Source organism: Nicotiana sylvestris, chromosome 5, assembly GCF_000393655.2.
Source record: "Nicotiana sylvestris chromosome 5, ASM39365v2, whole genome shotgun sequence".
Taxonomy (NCBI): domain Eukaryota; kingdom Viridiplantae; phylum Streptophyta; class Magnoliopsida; order Solanales; family Solanaceae; genus Nicotiana; species Nicotiana sylvestris.
In genome coordinates this window covers 85,258,075-85,276,603 of record NC_091061.1, presented here as the reverse complement: position 1 = coordinate 85,276,603, position 18,529 = coordinate 85,258,075, and the positions used below count along the sequence as shown (strand labels likewise).

At 38.2% G+C, this 18,529-nt stretch overlaps 1 protein-coding gene across 2 annotated transcripts; it reads right to left on the bottom strand.

Annotated features, from left to right (window-relative positions):
- Positions 1-1,174: 1,174 nt before the first annotated feature.
- On the bottom strand, positions 1,175-14,468 carry LOC104232338 (clathrin heavy chain 1-like). 2 transcript variants are annotated; one of them, XM_009785509.2, is made up of 30 exons: positions 14,101-14,468; positions 13,723-13,927; positions 12,317-12,405; positions 12,131-12,209; positions 11,843-11,970; positions 11,148-11,246; positions 10,950-11,058; positions 10,746-10,825; positions 10,418-10,645; positions 10,239-10,304; positions 9,750-9,866; positions 9,426-9,623; positions 9,188-9,304; positions 8,991-9,050; positions 8,591-8,677; positions 8,340-8,423; positions 8,133-8,267; positions 7,996-8,058; positions 7,813-7,917; positions 6,301-6,413; positions 5,941-6,193; positions 5,722-5,858; positions 5,337-5,615; positions 4,248-5,250; positions 3,640-4,125; positions 3,358-3,528; positions 3,042-3,227; positions 2,507-2,629; positions 1,881-1,991; positions 1,175-1,737 (listed from the first exon to the last, which is right to left on the bottom strand). In XM_009785509.2, exons 1-30 carry the CDS (start codon positions 14,143-14,145, stop codon positions 1,576-1,578), a joined length of 5,118 nt encoding a protein of 1,705 aa, XP_009783811.1. In that variant the 5' UTR covers positions 14,146-14,468; the 3' UTR covers positions 1,175-1,575. The 2 variants fall into 2 exon arrangements, with proteins under 2 accessions (XP_009783811.1, XP_009783812.1); XM_009785510.2 differs by lacking the exons at positions 11,843-11,970; positions 12,317-12,405; positions 13,723-13,927; positions 14,101-14,468.
- Between the last annotated feature and the right edge of the window lie 4,061 nt (positions 14,469-18,529).

Genomic DNA, 18,529 nt, shown 5'->3' with positions numbered 1-18,529 from the left:
ACTCGTAGCAAAATTATCGAAATGTTCCCGAAAGCGAGTTATGTGCACCAACTCAATCTTATTTGTGGAATATGTGTGATGTATGTGGTGGTCAAGATGGTCACTTTCATGGTTATGTTTATATTTATTATCCTCCCCCAACCCCTTAGTGTGATGGTTTTACTTTTTCTTGTGAAGTTAATAGGAACAAAGAACCCGGGGATGATGGCCTGAAAGAAATCAAGGATATGCTAAGGTACCTTGTGGAAAACATTGAAGAACCCAGGGATGATGGCCTGAAAGAGATCAAGGATATGCTAAGGTGCCTTGTGGAAAAAAATAACTAAAAAAATAACTGCAGATAGAAAGGCAAGACGCAACTATTCTCAACTTGGAGGCTCAAGTGAGACAACTGGTTGAAGTTTTTAATGCTCAACAAGCCAATATTATGGATAGTAGCCAAAAAGAGCGTGAATTAGATGCAAAAAATTAAGGTGCTAATGGAGAAGATCGGAGTAGAACACCAACAATCTATCCAACTAGAATTTGAGGATGCTGATATTGAAGAAGTAAAGTCAGCCAAGGACATTGATGATACAAATTTAGTTGACTATAGTGTGATTGGTGTTGAGGATGCCGAAAACCTTGAAGTTCAGGTATTTGAGCATGCTAGACCTCATTCCAAACACTTCTCTACCTTGTGTTCGGGTGGTGAAATGAAAATTGATCCTTACAAGCGTAAAAAGGAGTCAAGGGAAGAGGTAGATTCAAAGATAGTAGAAAAATAAAAAATGGGCTCATTAACACCTAGTAGTGACAAAATAGATTAAAAAAATATTTATCCATCTATACTATCCACTTTTAAAAACAGGTCAAATATGAATAAGAACCATATTATCCACTTAGAAAATGAATAACTAATGAGTATAACTTTTACATTTATAAAAACTCAAATTGGGGGTTCTTAAGTTTGGGAAACTAAAAATTCTCCCAAAAGTGATTATATTCAAGAAGTCATGGATAATATGGATATCCATATTATCACCGGTTAACCCATTTTCTATCCGTATTAAATATGGATCGGGTTGAATAATTTATCCATTTTTGTATTACCCGTTTTCGACTCACCCATATCCGACCTGACCCATCCGTTTGCCACCCCTATTAACAACTAATAAAAAAATGGGCACATTAATAGCTAAAAGGTATACCCATCAAGTTGACTATATATAAAGCGTTCAAACAAGACTATCCAAAAGATGACTAACCTGGATATATAGTACAAAACTTTGAATGCCCTAGTACAAAATACAATATATTGCATCTTCTTCTTGGTTCTGAATAATATGAAACATCCCCAATTTTCTGCCTAACTGCAAAAAATGCCTACTAAAAGAATATTACAAGGAGTTATTAGCACCCTATGACACAACAGAATGGTCAATTTATGTAGCCTCCATTTGTGCCCCTCAGCAATCAACAACTGCAAACTGAAAGAAGTAAGGGAAACAGCCCTAACTCTAACAAAAAAGGGCCTGAATTGTCTACTTCTCTCTTGTAGTGTTTGTTCACACCAGTATGTGAAGCACCATTAGATTAGTAGGGACCCATGGGTGGCATACCAAATGGAGGCATGGGAGGCATTCCCATTCCACCCATTGGAGGTGGTGGTGGTGGAGCAAAGCCTCCTCCCATACCTGCACCTCCCATACCCGGTGGAGCAGGCAAAGCCAGGGGCAGCAGCTGTGCATACATATTCTGCAACCAAAATGAGAATAAGGTTAGCAATGGCTTATTTACAACATGATGTTGCACTTATCAAAAGCTTTAGCAATGTTGGTTATGTGACCATAAAGCAGTAAACTAGTAATTGCTTGCTATATAGATTACACAATGAATACCTGCTGCTTCATAACGTCCTTCTCTTCATTCTCTTTGGCTTTTGCTTCATTTTGAGCCTCAATTTTATCTTTTATTAGCTCATCAACCTTGCCAGTGTATTCGCGAATAAACTGCAAAAGAGACAGAGAAAGAGAGCTCCAAATCAGAAACTAGTTGCAGGTTACACTAGATATCAACAAGCAATAGAAAATCAGAAAACTAAAGCAGACAGCAAAAACGATTACCACAAATGATATAAGCTATAGGACATAATAATGATATGACATGCGAGGCATCTTTATATTTCTGATATTTGCCCCCATCATAGTGAACGACTATAAACAGGAAATAATGAGAAATAGAGCTCCAGAAGAGATGCATAAGAATATCATGTGAAACAGACCCAAGGGAAACACAAAACCCCCTTTTATTTTTGATAAGTACAGATTGTTTTTTCTAGAGTGGACCAGACATCCTTGTAGCCCTGGCAAGGATAGCCTGCAAGGATGCACTAGCATACACATCCATCAGAGTTAAAGGGCTAAATGTCCAGAAGGACAATGAATGGATAAGAATTTTCTCCTTGAAAGAATATAAGCAAGCACACACATACACACAAGCTTAGGTCAGGGAGTCAGTGCGTAACCTGTAACAGGTACGGGAATGCAAAGTCGATCATATTATTCATCCACGCAAGCTCAAGGGCAACATCCGGGCGAATCAAATCATAACAAACAAACAGGCACGATGCAAAGCATTCTTTCTTCCCCTGCAAGAGCATATAACAAGAATTTGAAGCATGAACCCACTTTCCATCAATTTTGTATAATATTTAAAGTTAAACAAATAACCAAAACTCACAATTTTCAGATATCAGTTATTACAACTTACAAGTTAGACATGCATTAACCAATGCAAAAATAAATGCTTTCCAAGTTACGTATCGACTTTTCCAGACCAGAAATATCACTTCCAAGTAAAATATGACCAATTCTCCTGAGTCTTTCCCAAGCAATAAATCATTATGCATCTGGTAATCTTCGCCAGCAATACTATTAACTTTTTCCATTTTCTGTATTCTCACTTACCCTTTTCTGTTGGTTTGTTTTTGTCTCTGTGTGTGTGAATGATGGTGGTTGCCGGGGGGGGGGGGTATGGATGATTTTTGAAACCACCGTTACCTGTTCAATGAAATAAACAAGCAACTCTTCAGCAAGTTCACGATCCCCGGATTGTGAGGCAGTCTCCATTGCATCTTTGTAAAGATTATCTTTCTTCGACAAAGCAATAGATTGCTTCCATCGACCAGCCCTTTTATAGATATAAGCAGCAACCCGCCTCATCTCAAGAAGCTCATGTTTCTCTATCTGCTCACTCAGCCAAAGAGAAGTGGAATTATTATCAGAGCAAATCAACTGATATCATGCAAGGCCAAAGAGAAAGGCCAAGTTGAGAATGTTAGTTTCACCAAGTTGAGATAGTTTCTCTATCCTTTACCTTCTGAGCAAGGCCAATCTGGTCAAAGTTATCATGCAAATCAACTGATTCACGTAATCTATCATAGTCTTCTTCTTCAACATAAATCTCATTAAGGGCCTCGTTTACAGAAGAAACATTGTTACTTTGAACAGCAATCATGTAAGGCTTCACTAGGCGAAGATGACCAGCCTGTTATCCATCACAACAGAAAAAGATAAAAGGAGAAAAGGAGGGGTTAACATCAAACAATCTAATCCAACAATCCTTGTAAGTAAATAAGGGTTCTAGGAGAAGTAAGACCTTTCTCATTATGTCGACTACACGGGTGTGGTCCACTCTAAGTGCAAGAACATTTAAAAGATCATTGATAAGATCAGGATGCTCTTGCAAATAGAAATGGACGGCCTTGTAATAAAGCTCCACATTAGCAACTTTGACAACAATATCTTTGAACTGCATATGATCCCAAGCATCCGGAGAATGATTCATGACAGTAGTGGCAGCATTGTCAAATTCATCATATTGGATATACAAATATGTAAGTTCTTTCCAGTGTTGCTGCTCATCACAGGCACGGATAAGCTTGGGAATGTTGAGACGGGTGGAAAATAACTTAATGTGTTCCATGAGCTTCTCGTAACGGTATCTGGCATAAAGGACGCCAAGTTCTGTGAAAATACCCATATGGGCACGCTCCAAACCCAGCCCACTCTCCATAAGGGAGATCAATTCATTGAAACATCCTCTGTTTTGGTAATATTCACTCACTTCCTCCAGATCATCCACCTGCCAAAGCAAAAGCAGATACAATCTTTCAACAGTATTCCAGGTAATCTCAATGCAATTTAAATAAGAATGTTGACACAGAAAGGATCCCTGGTAACTTATGAAACACAATGCTAAGTTACCTGTACGATAATGTTAAGCCCACAAATCTGAGCTAAGCGGAACTCTTCAGCGTCAACACAAGCAAAGCAGACTTCTTTCCACGTTTTTGCACTATTTGCTTTACGTGCTGCATCAACAGCACCTTGGAACTGATATAGCTTCACAAGTGTACTAGCCAACTTGGCCCAGTTAGAAATAAAAGCAAATATGATCTTTGCAGCCTCGTATAAGGCTTCATCATACAACCGGTCACCAACATTCGGTAGATTAGCAACATTTGGCATGAGAATGAACTCTTCAATGTCGCTCAATCGATCTATTTTAGCATATGCATAGATTAGCTCACTGTCAACCTTGGGCTCTTTTGACTTCTGCCTTACCATCAGCAGATACTTCACCAAATCATGGTAAACATCTGCATCCTCTGCAGCACGAATGACATCCAAAAATTGGGTGGTATCATCTGCACGAATAAACGACTCAATAGCATCACTGATTAATCCTTCTCTCAGCTGAGCTTTAGCCACTTGGCTCCAAACAGCATCTTCTTCAACTCGGAAGGCAAACTCCACAGCCCGATTTATATCGCGGATATTATCTAGCAGAACATTGGCAGCCTGGACATTCAAATTGAACTTCTTGAAGATTGCAAATGCTTCTTCATAAAGTTGGGCTTCTACAGCTACCTCCCCTACTGCAGGTCCATCAAAATTATCAAGCCTGTTGATATAGTCCATAACTCTTGAAGGGTCAGCTTTAATGGCTGTCAAGATAAGCAAGTTTTGCAGATTAAAGTTCCCACTGAATGCAGAGTTCTGGAGCACAATCTTTTCAAGAAGCTCAATCAGTTCATGCGGAAGATCGGCAGTCATGAAAGCTTTAACAGCAGCAGAAACTTGTTCTGGGCTTTTGCTCTCAGACAGAGCAGTGGAGACAACCTGATCAATAAGCTGCCTTCTGAACTCGTTTTCAGGGTTAAGAACCTTCTCCCAAAGGTCAGCATCCATTCTCTCAACGACATACCTAAAAAGATTAGGACAATTTGGTTTGTTCTCTAGACATCTGACAAATCAGCAGTTATAGAACAACTAACTACACGAATAACAAACCTGGCTTGCAGTTTGAACAAAGAGTTCTTGTTTGTTACATTGATAAGTTCATCATCACAGTTCCCTCTCCGATATGCAACAACAGCAAGGGTAGGATCGCGCTTCTCACAATATTTACCCACAACACGTGAATCATAATATGGATTGGTCGTCAGGAAGTGCTCCGGGTTATTGTTGCTATCTATGATGATCTTACCCAGAGCATTGTGTACATGCACATCTTGGCTTCCTTCACTCACAAGATGCTCCAAAAACTGAGTAAGCAGTCGGAGGCGGTTCCTGACAACCAAGAGCAAAAGCTTAACATGCTATAATTTACTGGGACCAACTTTAAAATAATTGTACCAGATATAAAAAATAAAAATAAAATTTTGAAAAAAAGAACCTCTTTTCACATTCATCCACAAGGGGCTCAACAGGAAGCAGAGAACGAACGGAAAGGATCAAGCCTTTAATAAAATCTTCAGGACACTCATCATCCAATAACTGTCCCACAACTAAAGGAGCATTTCCTGGGTTGACCTATACAACGGCAGATTAAAGTTCGTAAGTCATATTTGCAAAAACTTCAATAAATCAAGTCGTACACAGAAATCATACTGACCTTTTGGACATAACCTTCAATGTACCGTAGCATATTGTTGGTATAGAGGTAGTGTGTGAGATCAGGAACAAAACCAAAGCGGTCACAAACATTAATAAGAGGCCGAGCATCGGGAAGTTTGGCTTCCATCAAGAAGTTCTTCGTCTTTTCAGGGTCATAGAAGTTTGATTCTCTTGTGACGCGCTCAACCTCCTTGATTTGTCCAGTCCTGGCAGCTGCCTCAATATATTTGAAGTGAATATCAGGATCCTCACTGCAGGAAATAAAAAATGAGTGGTTGACCAAGCCAGCCAAAATATCAAAACAAGTGATTGATAAAAGTTAGCAAAATGTCAAGATGTCCTCTCCATGAATACGTACCTGGAACTCAAATATGATCCCAAGAAGAAGTACAACCCATCATAAGACTTGAATTGCTCAAAAAGCTTTATGCAGGCATCAACACGCAATTGCTCCCAATACTCTTTTGCAACCTGCAATACCACAAAGCATAATCAGATATGTTGCTATGGGTATTGTTTGTAACAAATTTAGGCAGAAAAATAAAACTGCAATCACAAACAACTATAAAGAAAAAAAAGGACTTTATTGATAAATATTGCGAGTTACAACTCTATTTATCCCATGATTCTTCCTCCGGATTGTTCTTCGTGATTCGAGGGTTGGATCAGCATATTCTCGAACATAGGATAATGCGGACCTTTGAATTATTTGATCTCCATGAAAGTCGATCATTGTGCGGATGTTCTTCTTGAAGTATTTGATTATCAAGAAGAACATCTGTAGATCACGACATTATGTTATGCCTTGACCCCTTTGTGAATATCCCGAGAATTTATAGGATTTTCTGAGATGACCTCAATTTGCAAGATGCTTTCAATATGTAATCCTTTTTATAGGATCAACCTAGGGTTAGAGTAGAGTAGCCTCCAAGTTAGAGTTTTTGAGAGTAGCTTCCAAACAACCCTAATAGACTCCTAGAATTGCAAGAATCTTCTCGTAGTATCTTGAATTTAGGATTTTGCTTGATCAGTTAAAATTTCGATGTCTACAAATGCCTTACTTCAAGGTTTGTCGGCGGGTGTAGGCTTGGCGAAACTTGAAGACGAAACTTAGGTACCAGACCATGCAATAAATTATTTTGAAACTAGTAATTTTTTATTTGCAGGAGGAAGAGATGAAGGTCAGAAATCGTCCCACTGGACATGCCAATTTGTTTGTAACAAATTTGGGCAAAAAAATAAAACTGCAATCACAAACAACTATAAAGAAAAAAAAGTATTTTATTAATAAATATTGCGAGTTACAACTCTGTTTATCCCTTGATTTTTCCCCCGGATTGTTCTTCGTGATTCGAGGGCTGGATCAGCATATTCTCGAATGTAGGATAATGCGGGCCTCTGTGAATTATTTGATCTCCATGAAAGTCGATCATTGTGTGGATGTTCTTCTTGAAGTATTTGATTATCAAGAACATCTATAGATCATGACAATATTTTATGCCTTGACCCCTTTGTGAATATCCCAAGATGACCTCAATTTGTGAGATGCTTTCAAAGGGAATACGTAACCCTTTTTATAGGAACAACCTAGGGTTAGGGTAGAGTAGCCTCCAAGTTAGAGTTTTTGAGGGTAGCCTCCAAGCAACCCTAATAGACCCCGAGAATTGCAAGAGTCTTCTCGTAGTATCTTGAATTTAGGATTTTGCTTGATCCGTTAAAATTTCGATGTCTACAGGTATGTTACACGGCCCAGAAAATAACAATTTCATATAATGTAAAAAAAGCTCTGATCGCATGATTCAGGAATCTCTAATTTAATTCCAGCACACAAACTTCGGTGCAAAAACATATAACAAACCAAAATGAGCACCTGAACAATTATTTGAAGGTTGCCTTTGATATTGATCACTAGGAGGTCTTTCATGCACTCAAGAGCCCATTCACGCGAAAGAGTCCCAAAGAACTCAACCAGAGCCTGAGACAAACAATATAGTTAAGTAAAAGTCCACTCTCTCCAACGAATAAGTCAATGCAATCTATAGAGCATAACAACCTGAGGCTCAATCGCATGTGTGTTCACAATGACACGCTTGATATCAGGGAGCTCAGAATAGTGCTGCAGAAATAATACACCAATTAACCAACTTGCAGTCAGATGAAAGTAAAGGCAATTGCTGAAAACCATTCAACCTGCAGAGCCCGCACGTAAAGACCAGCTTTTTCACAAAGTTGAGCAATTCGAGGTCGATCATAGTGACTGAACATTCCATTTGCTAATATAGCATCTGCTACATTGGGGAAAGTCACAAGATTGATTTCCAATACCTGTGCAGTGGAGACATTAAAATCTAACAAAATGCAAAAACAGCAAGATGTCCTACAGAAGAGAAAAGAAACCTTAGTCTGCAAAAAACCATGTTCTGGAAGGTTAGGTTTCAGAACATCCAACAAAAATGCTGTTGCCTCGCGGATCAAGTTCCTCTGATGACAAGAAAAAAAAAAGAGAATCCTCATCAGCTATATGTTGCACCCAGTAGAAAATAGTTAAAAACTTCTAAAACACCTAGTTTAACAGGTAGAAGATTGGAATGAACTATGTCAGCATAACAGAAAACAAGCATTTTGACATCATTAAGAAGCCAATTAACCTGGAGAAAAAGGTCAGTGATTGTATTATAATCAACTGGACAACCTCCCTCCATTTGGGACATCATGAGTGCAAAGTTAACAGCTCCCTGCATATACAACCACAATTATTCAAATTAATCCACCAACAAAGCAGCATCTGGAGAAGTTGTGTTGATTTTTGCTTCAAGAAAGAAGCATTTTTACCAACATGAGAGCAGAATATCAAAGAGATGTCTAAGGATGAAAACAATCAAAGCAATTGTTTTCTCCATAAATTATGGGCAGGTGAAATCCAAAACTGTCTATGATTCAAAACTATTGACTTCCAAATGATGGGAAAACTATGTAATCGCATGAAGCTTGCAGAGAAAGATGGGAAATTGACAATTTATGAATTTTGATAAACCACTCTCTACATACCTGAGGATCAGATCGAAGAATTGTTTGCAGGAGGAACAGATAATCAGGTGTATATCCAACCTATATCAACAAACAACTTTTCTAATTACCAACCTCAAATACATTTCATAGAAACGCTTGGACTGTGTAAAACATACATGGCAGCTCAGGCCAAATAAAATTTTACGTGATGATGTCAGCAAAAATGCTTCGCTAACCTGTTTGGAATATATCAGAATCTTGTCAAACTCCCTGCGCTCCGCAAAAGCAGCGACAACTTTTGGAGTTGCTCTTGCTTTGATGTATATCTTCAAGGCAAGGTCATTATCAACAGTCTACATAAAAAAATTTGCAGCTGCTGTCAGCACTTTAGGCTGTGTAAAAGAGGGAATCGATTGAAGTGGTGAACAGAAAAACACTAGTTATGTTAAATTCTTGTTGAATTCAAAGTTTAACCTTCACAAGGTCACCAAGATCCTCACTGCACTCCAACTTATCCTCAGCTAACCAGTTCTCCAAAAGGTTCTTCTTATTTTGGTTGACAACAAGGCGTGACAATTCTAATGACTCAAAAGCATTGAGCTTCCCTTTTGTCAAAAGTGTCCCAAAGTACTGCAAAAGAGGAGGTGTTTGCCCTGGTTGAACAGGAACACTCTGCAACAAGACGAAAAGACACATAAATACAATGTGCATAATTTGCACGATAAGTTGAGGAACAATCAGTTTATTCTTGAAACTAGACCTTGATGAGCAATAAAAATTGAGAGGGAACATCATTACCTGAAATTTGGCAACAGTATCAGGCGTCCTGAGTATGCCCTGAGGTGATTCAGCAGCAAGCTCAGCAGCCTCTTTGTACTTGGTTTGAGCAAACAACTCTTGAAAGCGCTGGACGACCTGAGACAGAAATTAATAGATGTAAGACCATTATAAGAAACAGACAGCAACAATATTCCCCCATGTTGATTCCATCAGAGTCAACATCTTATGACAAGATTGTCAACTGCTGACTGCTGATAACAAAAAGGGATTAGCCTCGTCAAATCTACTCCTAGCAGATGATCGCAACAACAATCTATTTTAGTACTTCTCAATTTAGAGAAGGAAGACTTTCAAGAACAAAAACCAAGCTGTAGAATGAACTAGTTAACAGTGTTAGAGAGTTCCACAGGCAAGAGATCCCGTACACCTAAAGAAAAGGGCAGAATGCCCTCCCATCGCAAAACCATTTCAGAACAATGATATATCGAGAATAATATATCCACTTACCAAATTCTCAGCACCTGGAAGGTTTCCTCTTTTAGCAAGATTGACAGCAAGCTCCAGATTGTTCAACTGCAGCATGTGTAAGAATTTGACAGATTACAGGATTCATCCTCAATTTACACTTCCAGAAACATAATTGTAACAAAATATGTGGTCGCAGAATGCAAAGAAAATAAACGTACTTGGCCACTGATAAAAGGTATAATAGTAGTTTCATTTACTGTGGCTAGCAACACTTGGCCTCGCCTGTTGACGGCATAAAACCCACCAACTGACGAAGCTTCAGCTGTCAGGAAAATAGGGTCTGGGCTAATCCTATTTCTGTAAACTGCAGTAGCTGTTTCCAGGTCATAGACAAAAAGAAGCCCAAGCTTTGTGATGACAAAAATTAAACTATACTTATGAGATATCTGCGAAAGAAACGGATAACTGTGTCACAAAAAAACTGAATTTAAAATACAAAAACACAAGACAAAGCGACAGACCCCAGAAAGGGAAGGCAACTGAGACCTGCATGGCAACTGGGAAATCATCAGCAAAATCTGGAGGGAAGAAAAGATCGGCCTGTTTTTTTGTAAATGAGGGTTTCCCTGCAAACATTTATCACATTAGAAAAAAGGACGAAGTTATATCAGGCAATTCTCACCACAATGTTAGTAATAACTTTCAAGGTTAAGAAAGTGGCGAAAGGAAAATAGGACACGGCATATTAACCTGGCTGGGCTCCCAGCTCAATGACATGCAACTTTGATACAACCTGTCCAGCATTCAAGCTTCTCGTGGCAAAAGAAATGAGTATGGAATCCCTATCACTTCCAGGTACCTGATTAAAGCACACAGCGGTCACAACAGGAAACAAGGAAGCAATGCCAGGAAAACAATTAGCAAATTGTATGGAGGAGCTTTTCTCACTCTGAATGATGCAAATGATGCAGCGTGCGCCTCGAGGGATTGACTCCGTTGCTGATCAACTGAAAATAGTTGCATATTTCCTTTGACCAGTTGGGGCCTCTAATGATATGGAGGAAAATGGTAAAGTCAAATGACAAAAGAGCATCTCCTTTGTATACTGAATTGGAGAAATCATCAAACAGTAATGTCTACACCTAGAACACATTTCAATGAAAGTTTAAAAAGCCAGTTGTTTGAGCTTTAAATTGGTGTGGAATAAACCTTGTTAATATCATAATTTGCAGCCATTCATCAACATCGTCTAGTGCATATAACAGATGGGCCACCTTTGGCCAGGTTGCTGCAGCTGAAAGCATCCAACATTCAGGCAACAAAAGTACTGATACCAGTACTATGGCCAAGGCACTAACATGCAAGTTTCCTTTTCGTACAATACCGTAATAGAGATTGAGAATGACATACAATCAGCAAGTTACAAAAAAAAAAAGAATTAGGGTAGATGGAGCAACGCAGAAACATTACATAATGAAATGATTGAGAAAAAGTAACACAACATTAAAGCCTCATATGACCTTTCCTGGCTTTTCCCTCGCTGATTATACTTTGGGAAGGAGTTAGATGATAAAAACAAAGTCTGCTATCAAAATAAAACATCAAAACTATCATTATCAGTGCAGGTTAACAACATTACACACCTCCGGTGAACCTGGGGCAATACCAATCAAAACCAACCATTTCTCTGAAGGATCACAACGATAATTGATTATTTGGTTATTGGCTAGGTTGGCTGTTCTATCAAACATCTTTACAGGCTCAGTATCACCTGATAAAGACAATACGGACATCTTAAAGACAGAACACCAACCATCATTCCAAAAAGAATGGCCAGAAAAAGTAATGAACACAAAATTAGACCTTTATCCACTCAAACAAGTGGAACAAAAATTGGTAAACATTATCAGTAGAAAAGGGAACTGTCTCACCTTCAATTGGCCAATGATAGACTGAGGTTTGTGTGACAATTCCTAAAATCTTCGGAGTAATCCACTTCCAGAAAACAACCTAAACATAACACGCAATGAGAGTTATATCAACACTATCAAAATCCCCAAAGAACGCAACAAACTAATATTAAATAATAAAAAAGAATTCATGGGGATATTTATTACCTGCTCGGGCATCTGATGTGACTTCATTTTCTGCTTTGCGTCAATATTAAAAATTTGTAAGTGATCTTGAGTAGTTCCTGGTACTTGAGCTTCAAGAGGAGAAAGAAGACAGAATTGCTTCATCAGGAAACGTATTTTAACGAAATCCAAAGTGGAAGAGCTGTCCCATCAGTTTATAATTTCCTCTTTGTCACTTATAAGACGTATATGGATGAAGGAAAACAAGATCCCCAGTAATTCAATGATTCGCAATTGAATTAAAAAATTCTTTGAAGAAAACAACAACAAAAATCCACTAACCCTTTAAGCAATGGAGGTAAACAAAGTAACGTGGTAAAAGTGATTTGTCCAAACTACAGCGGATTGGTCCTCATTTAGAAGTCAACGTACCCAGAGCACGATTAGACAGGATATATATATATATATATCTTGGATGAAGGTTTTATGAACATTCAATTCAAAGATCTCGATGTTCTACTTAAGCTAACAACTGCAATAGCCACTATCATATTGACTTTGTCTCGACTTAAATGCAGCCAGAGGCAGATACACGATTTGAAATTTATGAGTATTGGATTCTTGCCCTTTTGAGTTAATGGGTTCTAAATTAATAATGTGTACATATTAAGGATTCGGGCCAAAGCTACTGGGTTCAGCTGAATCCATACCGTCAACTCTATATCTGCCTCTGAATGCAGTAGTCATGAGAGACCTAAACATATTCCACAATCGCACTGTTTCCTCTAGATGTTAAGCCGTGTTATCAAAGCACGCTTAAGACCTGAAGCGAAGCTCAAAACATGTTGAGCGTTTCACTTCGCTTAGCGGGCGCTTCAGTGTTGTCATCAAGGCTCTAAGGCATACTTTTCCTTGCCAATGAGCGTAATACTGAAGAGGCGACGCTAAACAATTGATATTCCACTTTATCGTAAAAAAAAATCAATTTCATTGTCCATATATTTGGTATTCATGCTTATAGATATTAGTCTTGGACTACACATACATATTTGTAGTTTTTCTCCCGTTCTTCATTAAAGCTCACGCTTTATTTGCGCTTAGTGCCTGAACCGTCCTTAGAGCTTTTTTGCACTTTTCGCCTTTGATAATACTGATATTAAGAATCAAAGACATTTTGCAGATAAAACTTCATATATACACGTTAAATTATACTGTTTGACTTTATTACTGAAGCTTCAAATTTCTTTCACATTGATAATTAAAAGTGAATAAAAGTTCGACTTATCCATTTTTAACTATGAATAACCAAACAAACTGCCGTCAGTTAATTCGTATAGCATCAGCAATTCAAGTATCCCAACTGCAAGTAAATCAATTACTCTAGCCAATGATAGAACGAACATTCAGTAAGTAATCTAAAAGTTTCCTCAGCAAAGATACAATTATACCTTTTAGAGCCAAAATTCTGGAATTGGGATTCATAAGAGCAGAGTCAGCAGTAATAGGGCGGCGCAAAGGCTGCATTGGCATATTCATATCAACAATCACCACACTATTTTGTGGTGCCGTCTCTCGAACACATATATACTTGTCTGATTCCATGGTAACATTTGTGAATGTGATGAACTGCGGGTTCACCCCTACACTTGACAACTGCAACACCAAGTCATATAATAACCAAATTTCAATCAAAAATTTTACATTTAGCAAATTCAACATAATGTCATAATTTAGGTCGCAGATCTGACAATTAACTAAATACCAGAGACTAAAAGAGTAGATAAAATTATTGAAAAATGCGAGGAAGAGAAATTAGAATTGATTACTGTAAGGGCCTCTTTCATAGTGATCGGAGCATTAGCAGCCGCCATGATGGAGATCTGCGAGACTAAGGAATGGGCCGATTTGGTACAAGGGAGAGGAGATCTTAAATAAAGAAACCCGGGAACCCTCCGAGACGAAACGTACAAGGGAGAAGGAGATCCAGAGAGAGAGAATACAGAGGGGTAGAGGGTTCTTCAAATCGAAAATGCGTTGGTGAAGCACTGGGCTTCTGTATTACTCACAGTTAAAGGAGCGGGGCGTCTAAAATAATGTTCAACGATGGGGAAGGTGGAATTCTGGGTGCCGAGAAATGAATTGTTGAATTCTAACTAGAGTATGTCCCTGTCTGTGCATCTATGAAAGGTAAAATAAAATATCTGAAATTAATGAAAAGACGTTACGGGCTACTATAAACACTAGTCCCCCAAATAGCAGTGATCGAAAAATTAAAACGAACAATCTTGCAGATTAAGGTTTCGAAAAATTAAAACGAACAATCTAGCAGATTAAGGTTCCAATTTCAACACTAAACACTCTGTTAATTGTTTTTTCTTAGTAACATTTTAAAATGTACTATTTTGTGGTATTATATAATACTTTTATATTATGGATATAATACTTCCATACACAATGTGACTTGGCCCCGTTTAATTTTGTAAAGATTAAGATATTTAAATTTGAATATATATTTCATATTTAAGCTATTATGAATCAGAATATTAAATAATAATTTTTTAACGGAGGTTTTATGGAGATGTTTGGAGTTTATGTGTGGTATACATTAAAGCGATTAAGGACATATACGATGGAATCAAGACCCGAGAGAGGATAGTAGAAAGAGACTTGGAACACTTACTAGTCGAGATGAGATTGCATTAGGGATTAATTCGTAGCCCATTTTTATTTGCCTTGGTGATATATGAATTGATACGGCATATTAAAGGGGGTACCATGGTGTATGTTATTTGCAGATAATATAGTATTGATTGACTAGACACGCGGCGAAGTTAACGATATACTAGATATTTGAAGACAGACCCTAGAGTCTAAAGGTTTCAGGTTGAGCAGGACTAAAACAGAGTCCATCGAGTGCAAGTTCAGTTATGCATCACATGAGATGGATGTGGAAGTGAGGATTAGTACACAAATCATCCCAAAGAGAGGAAGCTTCAAGTATTTTGGGTCAGTAATCCAAGGAAATAGGGAGATAGACAATGATGCCAAATATCGTGTTGGAGCATTGGATGAAATGGAGACTCGCATCCGGTGTTTGATAACGTCCAAATTTACTCTTATTGAATAAAAAGTGTTCACTATCATATGCAATATAATTTATCCAACTATGAATGGGGATCGAATCCTACAAGAACAATACAAGGGTGATTGAGAAAGTAAAAGAATTGTCACTCACTAACGCTAACCAAATGAAATCAAGTATGGTTTGGCTTTAAACTTATCACGACCCAAAATCCAACTAGCCGTGATGGCACCTCATCCGACCCGCTAGGTAAGCCAGTTAACAATAAACCAGTTCAATTTATTAAGAGAAAAAGCGATAATACAACTGAGCTATTATACAAAGAATTCCTAAGGACTAATAGTACATGTCATGAGCTTCTAAGATTTAGAGTTTACAAAGTTGGTATGAAATAAATACATTATATGTTTGAAATATACATGAACAGATTCATAATTCTAAAGCTACCGAGGACAAGAGGAAGATATGACCCGAACGCAGGTACATCTTCAATGCCAGCTCCCGCCATACACAGCAACACCAACATCCAAATTTGCACGCAAGGTACAGAAGTGTAGTATGAGTACAACCGACCACATGTATTCAATAAGTAACAAACTTAACCTTAGGTTGAACGAGCTGGAACAGAGGTCGGAGTCCAACACCAATAGCTAACAACAGTTCGTAACAAAATAATAATAATAATGGTACAAGAAAAATGCTTAGATATAAGATGTTCAACTCGTTCAGAGTTACATAAAATAGGCATGTTTTTCAAGTATAACAGTAAATCCCAAATCTTTCACCGAAAATACCCAAAAAAAGGAGTAAGTTTGAAAAATGTGGTTTTTCCTAAAAACTTCCAACAACAGGTAAGATGTTTCTTATCAAGTGGCATGAGGAAAGTATATCTCTATGCCTACGTGTCGATGTATGCATGCCAACTGTAATGCAATGCAGTAATAAAACCATATGCATACTCTCGGTGTGTCAATGCACTTAATCCTCCCAATCGCTCAATCCCCATAGTCACTCAATCCTCCCAATCACTCGTCATTCGCGCTCGGCACTCGCACTCAATAGATACCTGCGCTTACTAGGGTGTGTACAGACTCCGGAGGGGCTCCTTCAACCTAAGCGCTATAATAAGCCAATCATGGCGTAAATCAATAATATCTGTTGCGGCGTGCAGCCCGCTCCCATCATAAATCGATATCCTCACAATCAGGCCCTTGGCCTCGCTCATCAATCTCCCCAGTCTCTCGAGCTCATAATGTCATGAAAGATCAGCCCAAAAATAATGATATGATGTATCAATAAATGGTAACAGAGACTAAGTGTCACGCTCTAACCTCGGGGAGCTCTACCGACGCTCAACCGAGTTAACCCGACCGAGCAAGCCTACGCAATACCTTCTACCCAAAACTCACCCGCGGATAAAGAAGATGAGATAAGTCTCATTGATTATTACCAAAAAAGGGAATTCATGAACAATACTAATTCGATAACAATTAGTTACTCCATTTTAAAGTCCCACAATACCACACATTTCACAACCATGGTTTAACAGTGGAAGCATGTGATACAATTTCGATATTTTTAGTTTAACTTTCCTAGCACCACTACACAATCCACACTATGTCTGTGGAGCCTCTAATAGATACAAAGAGTACAATAATAGTGTCGGCAACAAAGCTACGCCCATACCTCAAAACATAGTAATATACACGAAACAAAAGATGTACGACCCCATAATGAGATGGGGCTCACCAAGTAAGCTGGGAAAAATGAGTACCGCTATCACTGGTCAATATCTTCCACTGTGGAACCACCTACATCCATTAAAAATGTAGCGCCCCCGGCAAAAAGGACGTTAATACATATCGAATAGTACTAGTATGAAAACCAAACACCTAATCAAGAACTTGGAAATACAACATGAATATGATGAGTCAGGGTAATAATAGAATAGCATCGATAGTCGTTAAAGCCGAAGCAAATTTGTCAACAGCTGTTAATAACATTTGTAAATTTTAAGTCGAGGTCCTCTATAACCACATTTACATAAAGTAGCCCCGCCGCCTCACCCCAATGTATGGGGGTGGAGGTGCAATCACAATACCACAAACTCTACTCAAATAGCCATGCCGCCTCACCCCAATGCATGCAGGTGAAGGTGTAACCACAATACCAAAAACCTACACAAAGCAGCCATGCCACCTCACCCCAATACATATGGGTGGAGGTGTAACAACAATACCAAAAACCTACATAAAGCGTCCCTACCACCTCACTCCAATGTATGCGGGTGGAGGTGTAATCCCAATCACAATCTCTACACAACTTGGCATAATAACTTTCATTTTAAACACGACTTGGAGTTATGACATGTAGATATGCAATTCATACTTTTAGCACATCCTCTACTAGAAGCACAACATAATAAGAGCATTTGAAACACGTATTGAACATATATCTTTGTCAATAAGCTTATTTGGAATAATTGATTTATGATGAACAACTCAGAACTTACAAGGGGAATATGGGGTTCAATTCTAAGAGAAGAGCTTAGCCAACATACCTCATTTGAGCTTCCTTAAACTCTAAAATGTTTCGAAAATCTTAGCAACTTCAATCTATTTTATAAATATAACTAATTGAACAAAAATAGGAAGATGATTATGGTTCCAACTCATTTGAGCATTTTATTGAACACTAGGTGTGCATTAAGGTTTCAAGGTCCTCCTATGGTGGATTCCATCATCCCCAACCCATTATCTACCATTTTTAGCTCAATAATCTTCCTACACCCTTTAATAACACATGCATGCAAGATGAACAACTACCACCCCCAATAATTGCCTCACTAATTATCCATTTTTAGTTAAATTTCAAAATTGAGGTTTATGGTGCAGAATCTTACCTCTAGGATAAAGACCTAGTGAGTTTCCCTTGCTAATCTTCCAAGATTTGAGCAAAAATTGAAGAACAAATTATTAAGGAACCATCTCCCACTCTAGAGCACTCTTTCATCTCCCACTCTAGAGCACTCTTTCACTTTCAAAATATCAGGTTTTTACTTGAGAAATGGTTAAAATATCAGATATAATGGAATAGGGCGTGTTACAAAAACCAGAAAAATGAAGCTCTAAAACAGATTTGCGGTCGCATATGCGACTGAATAATGCTTTTGC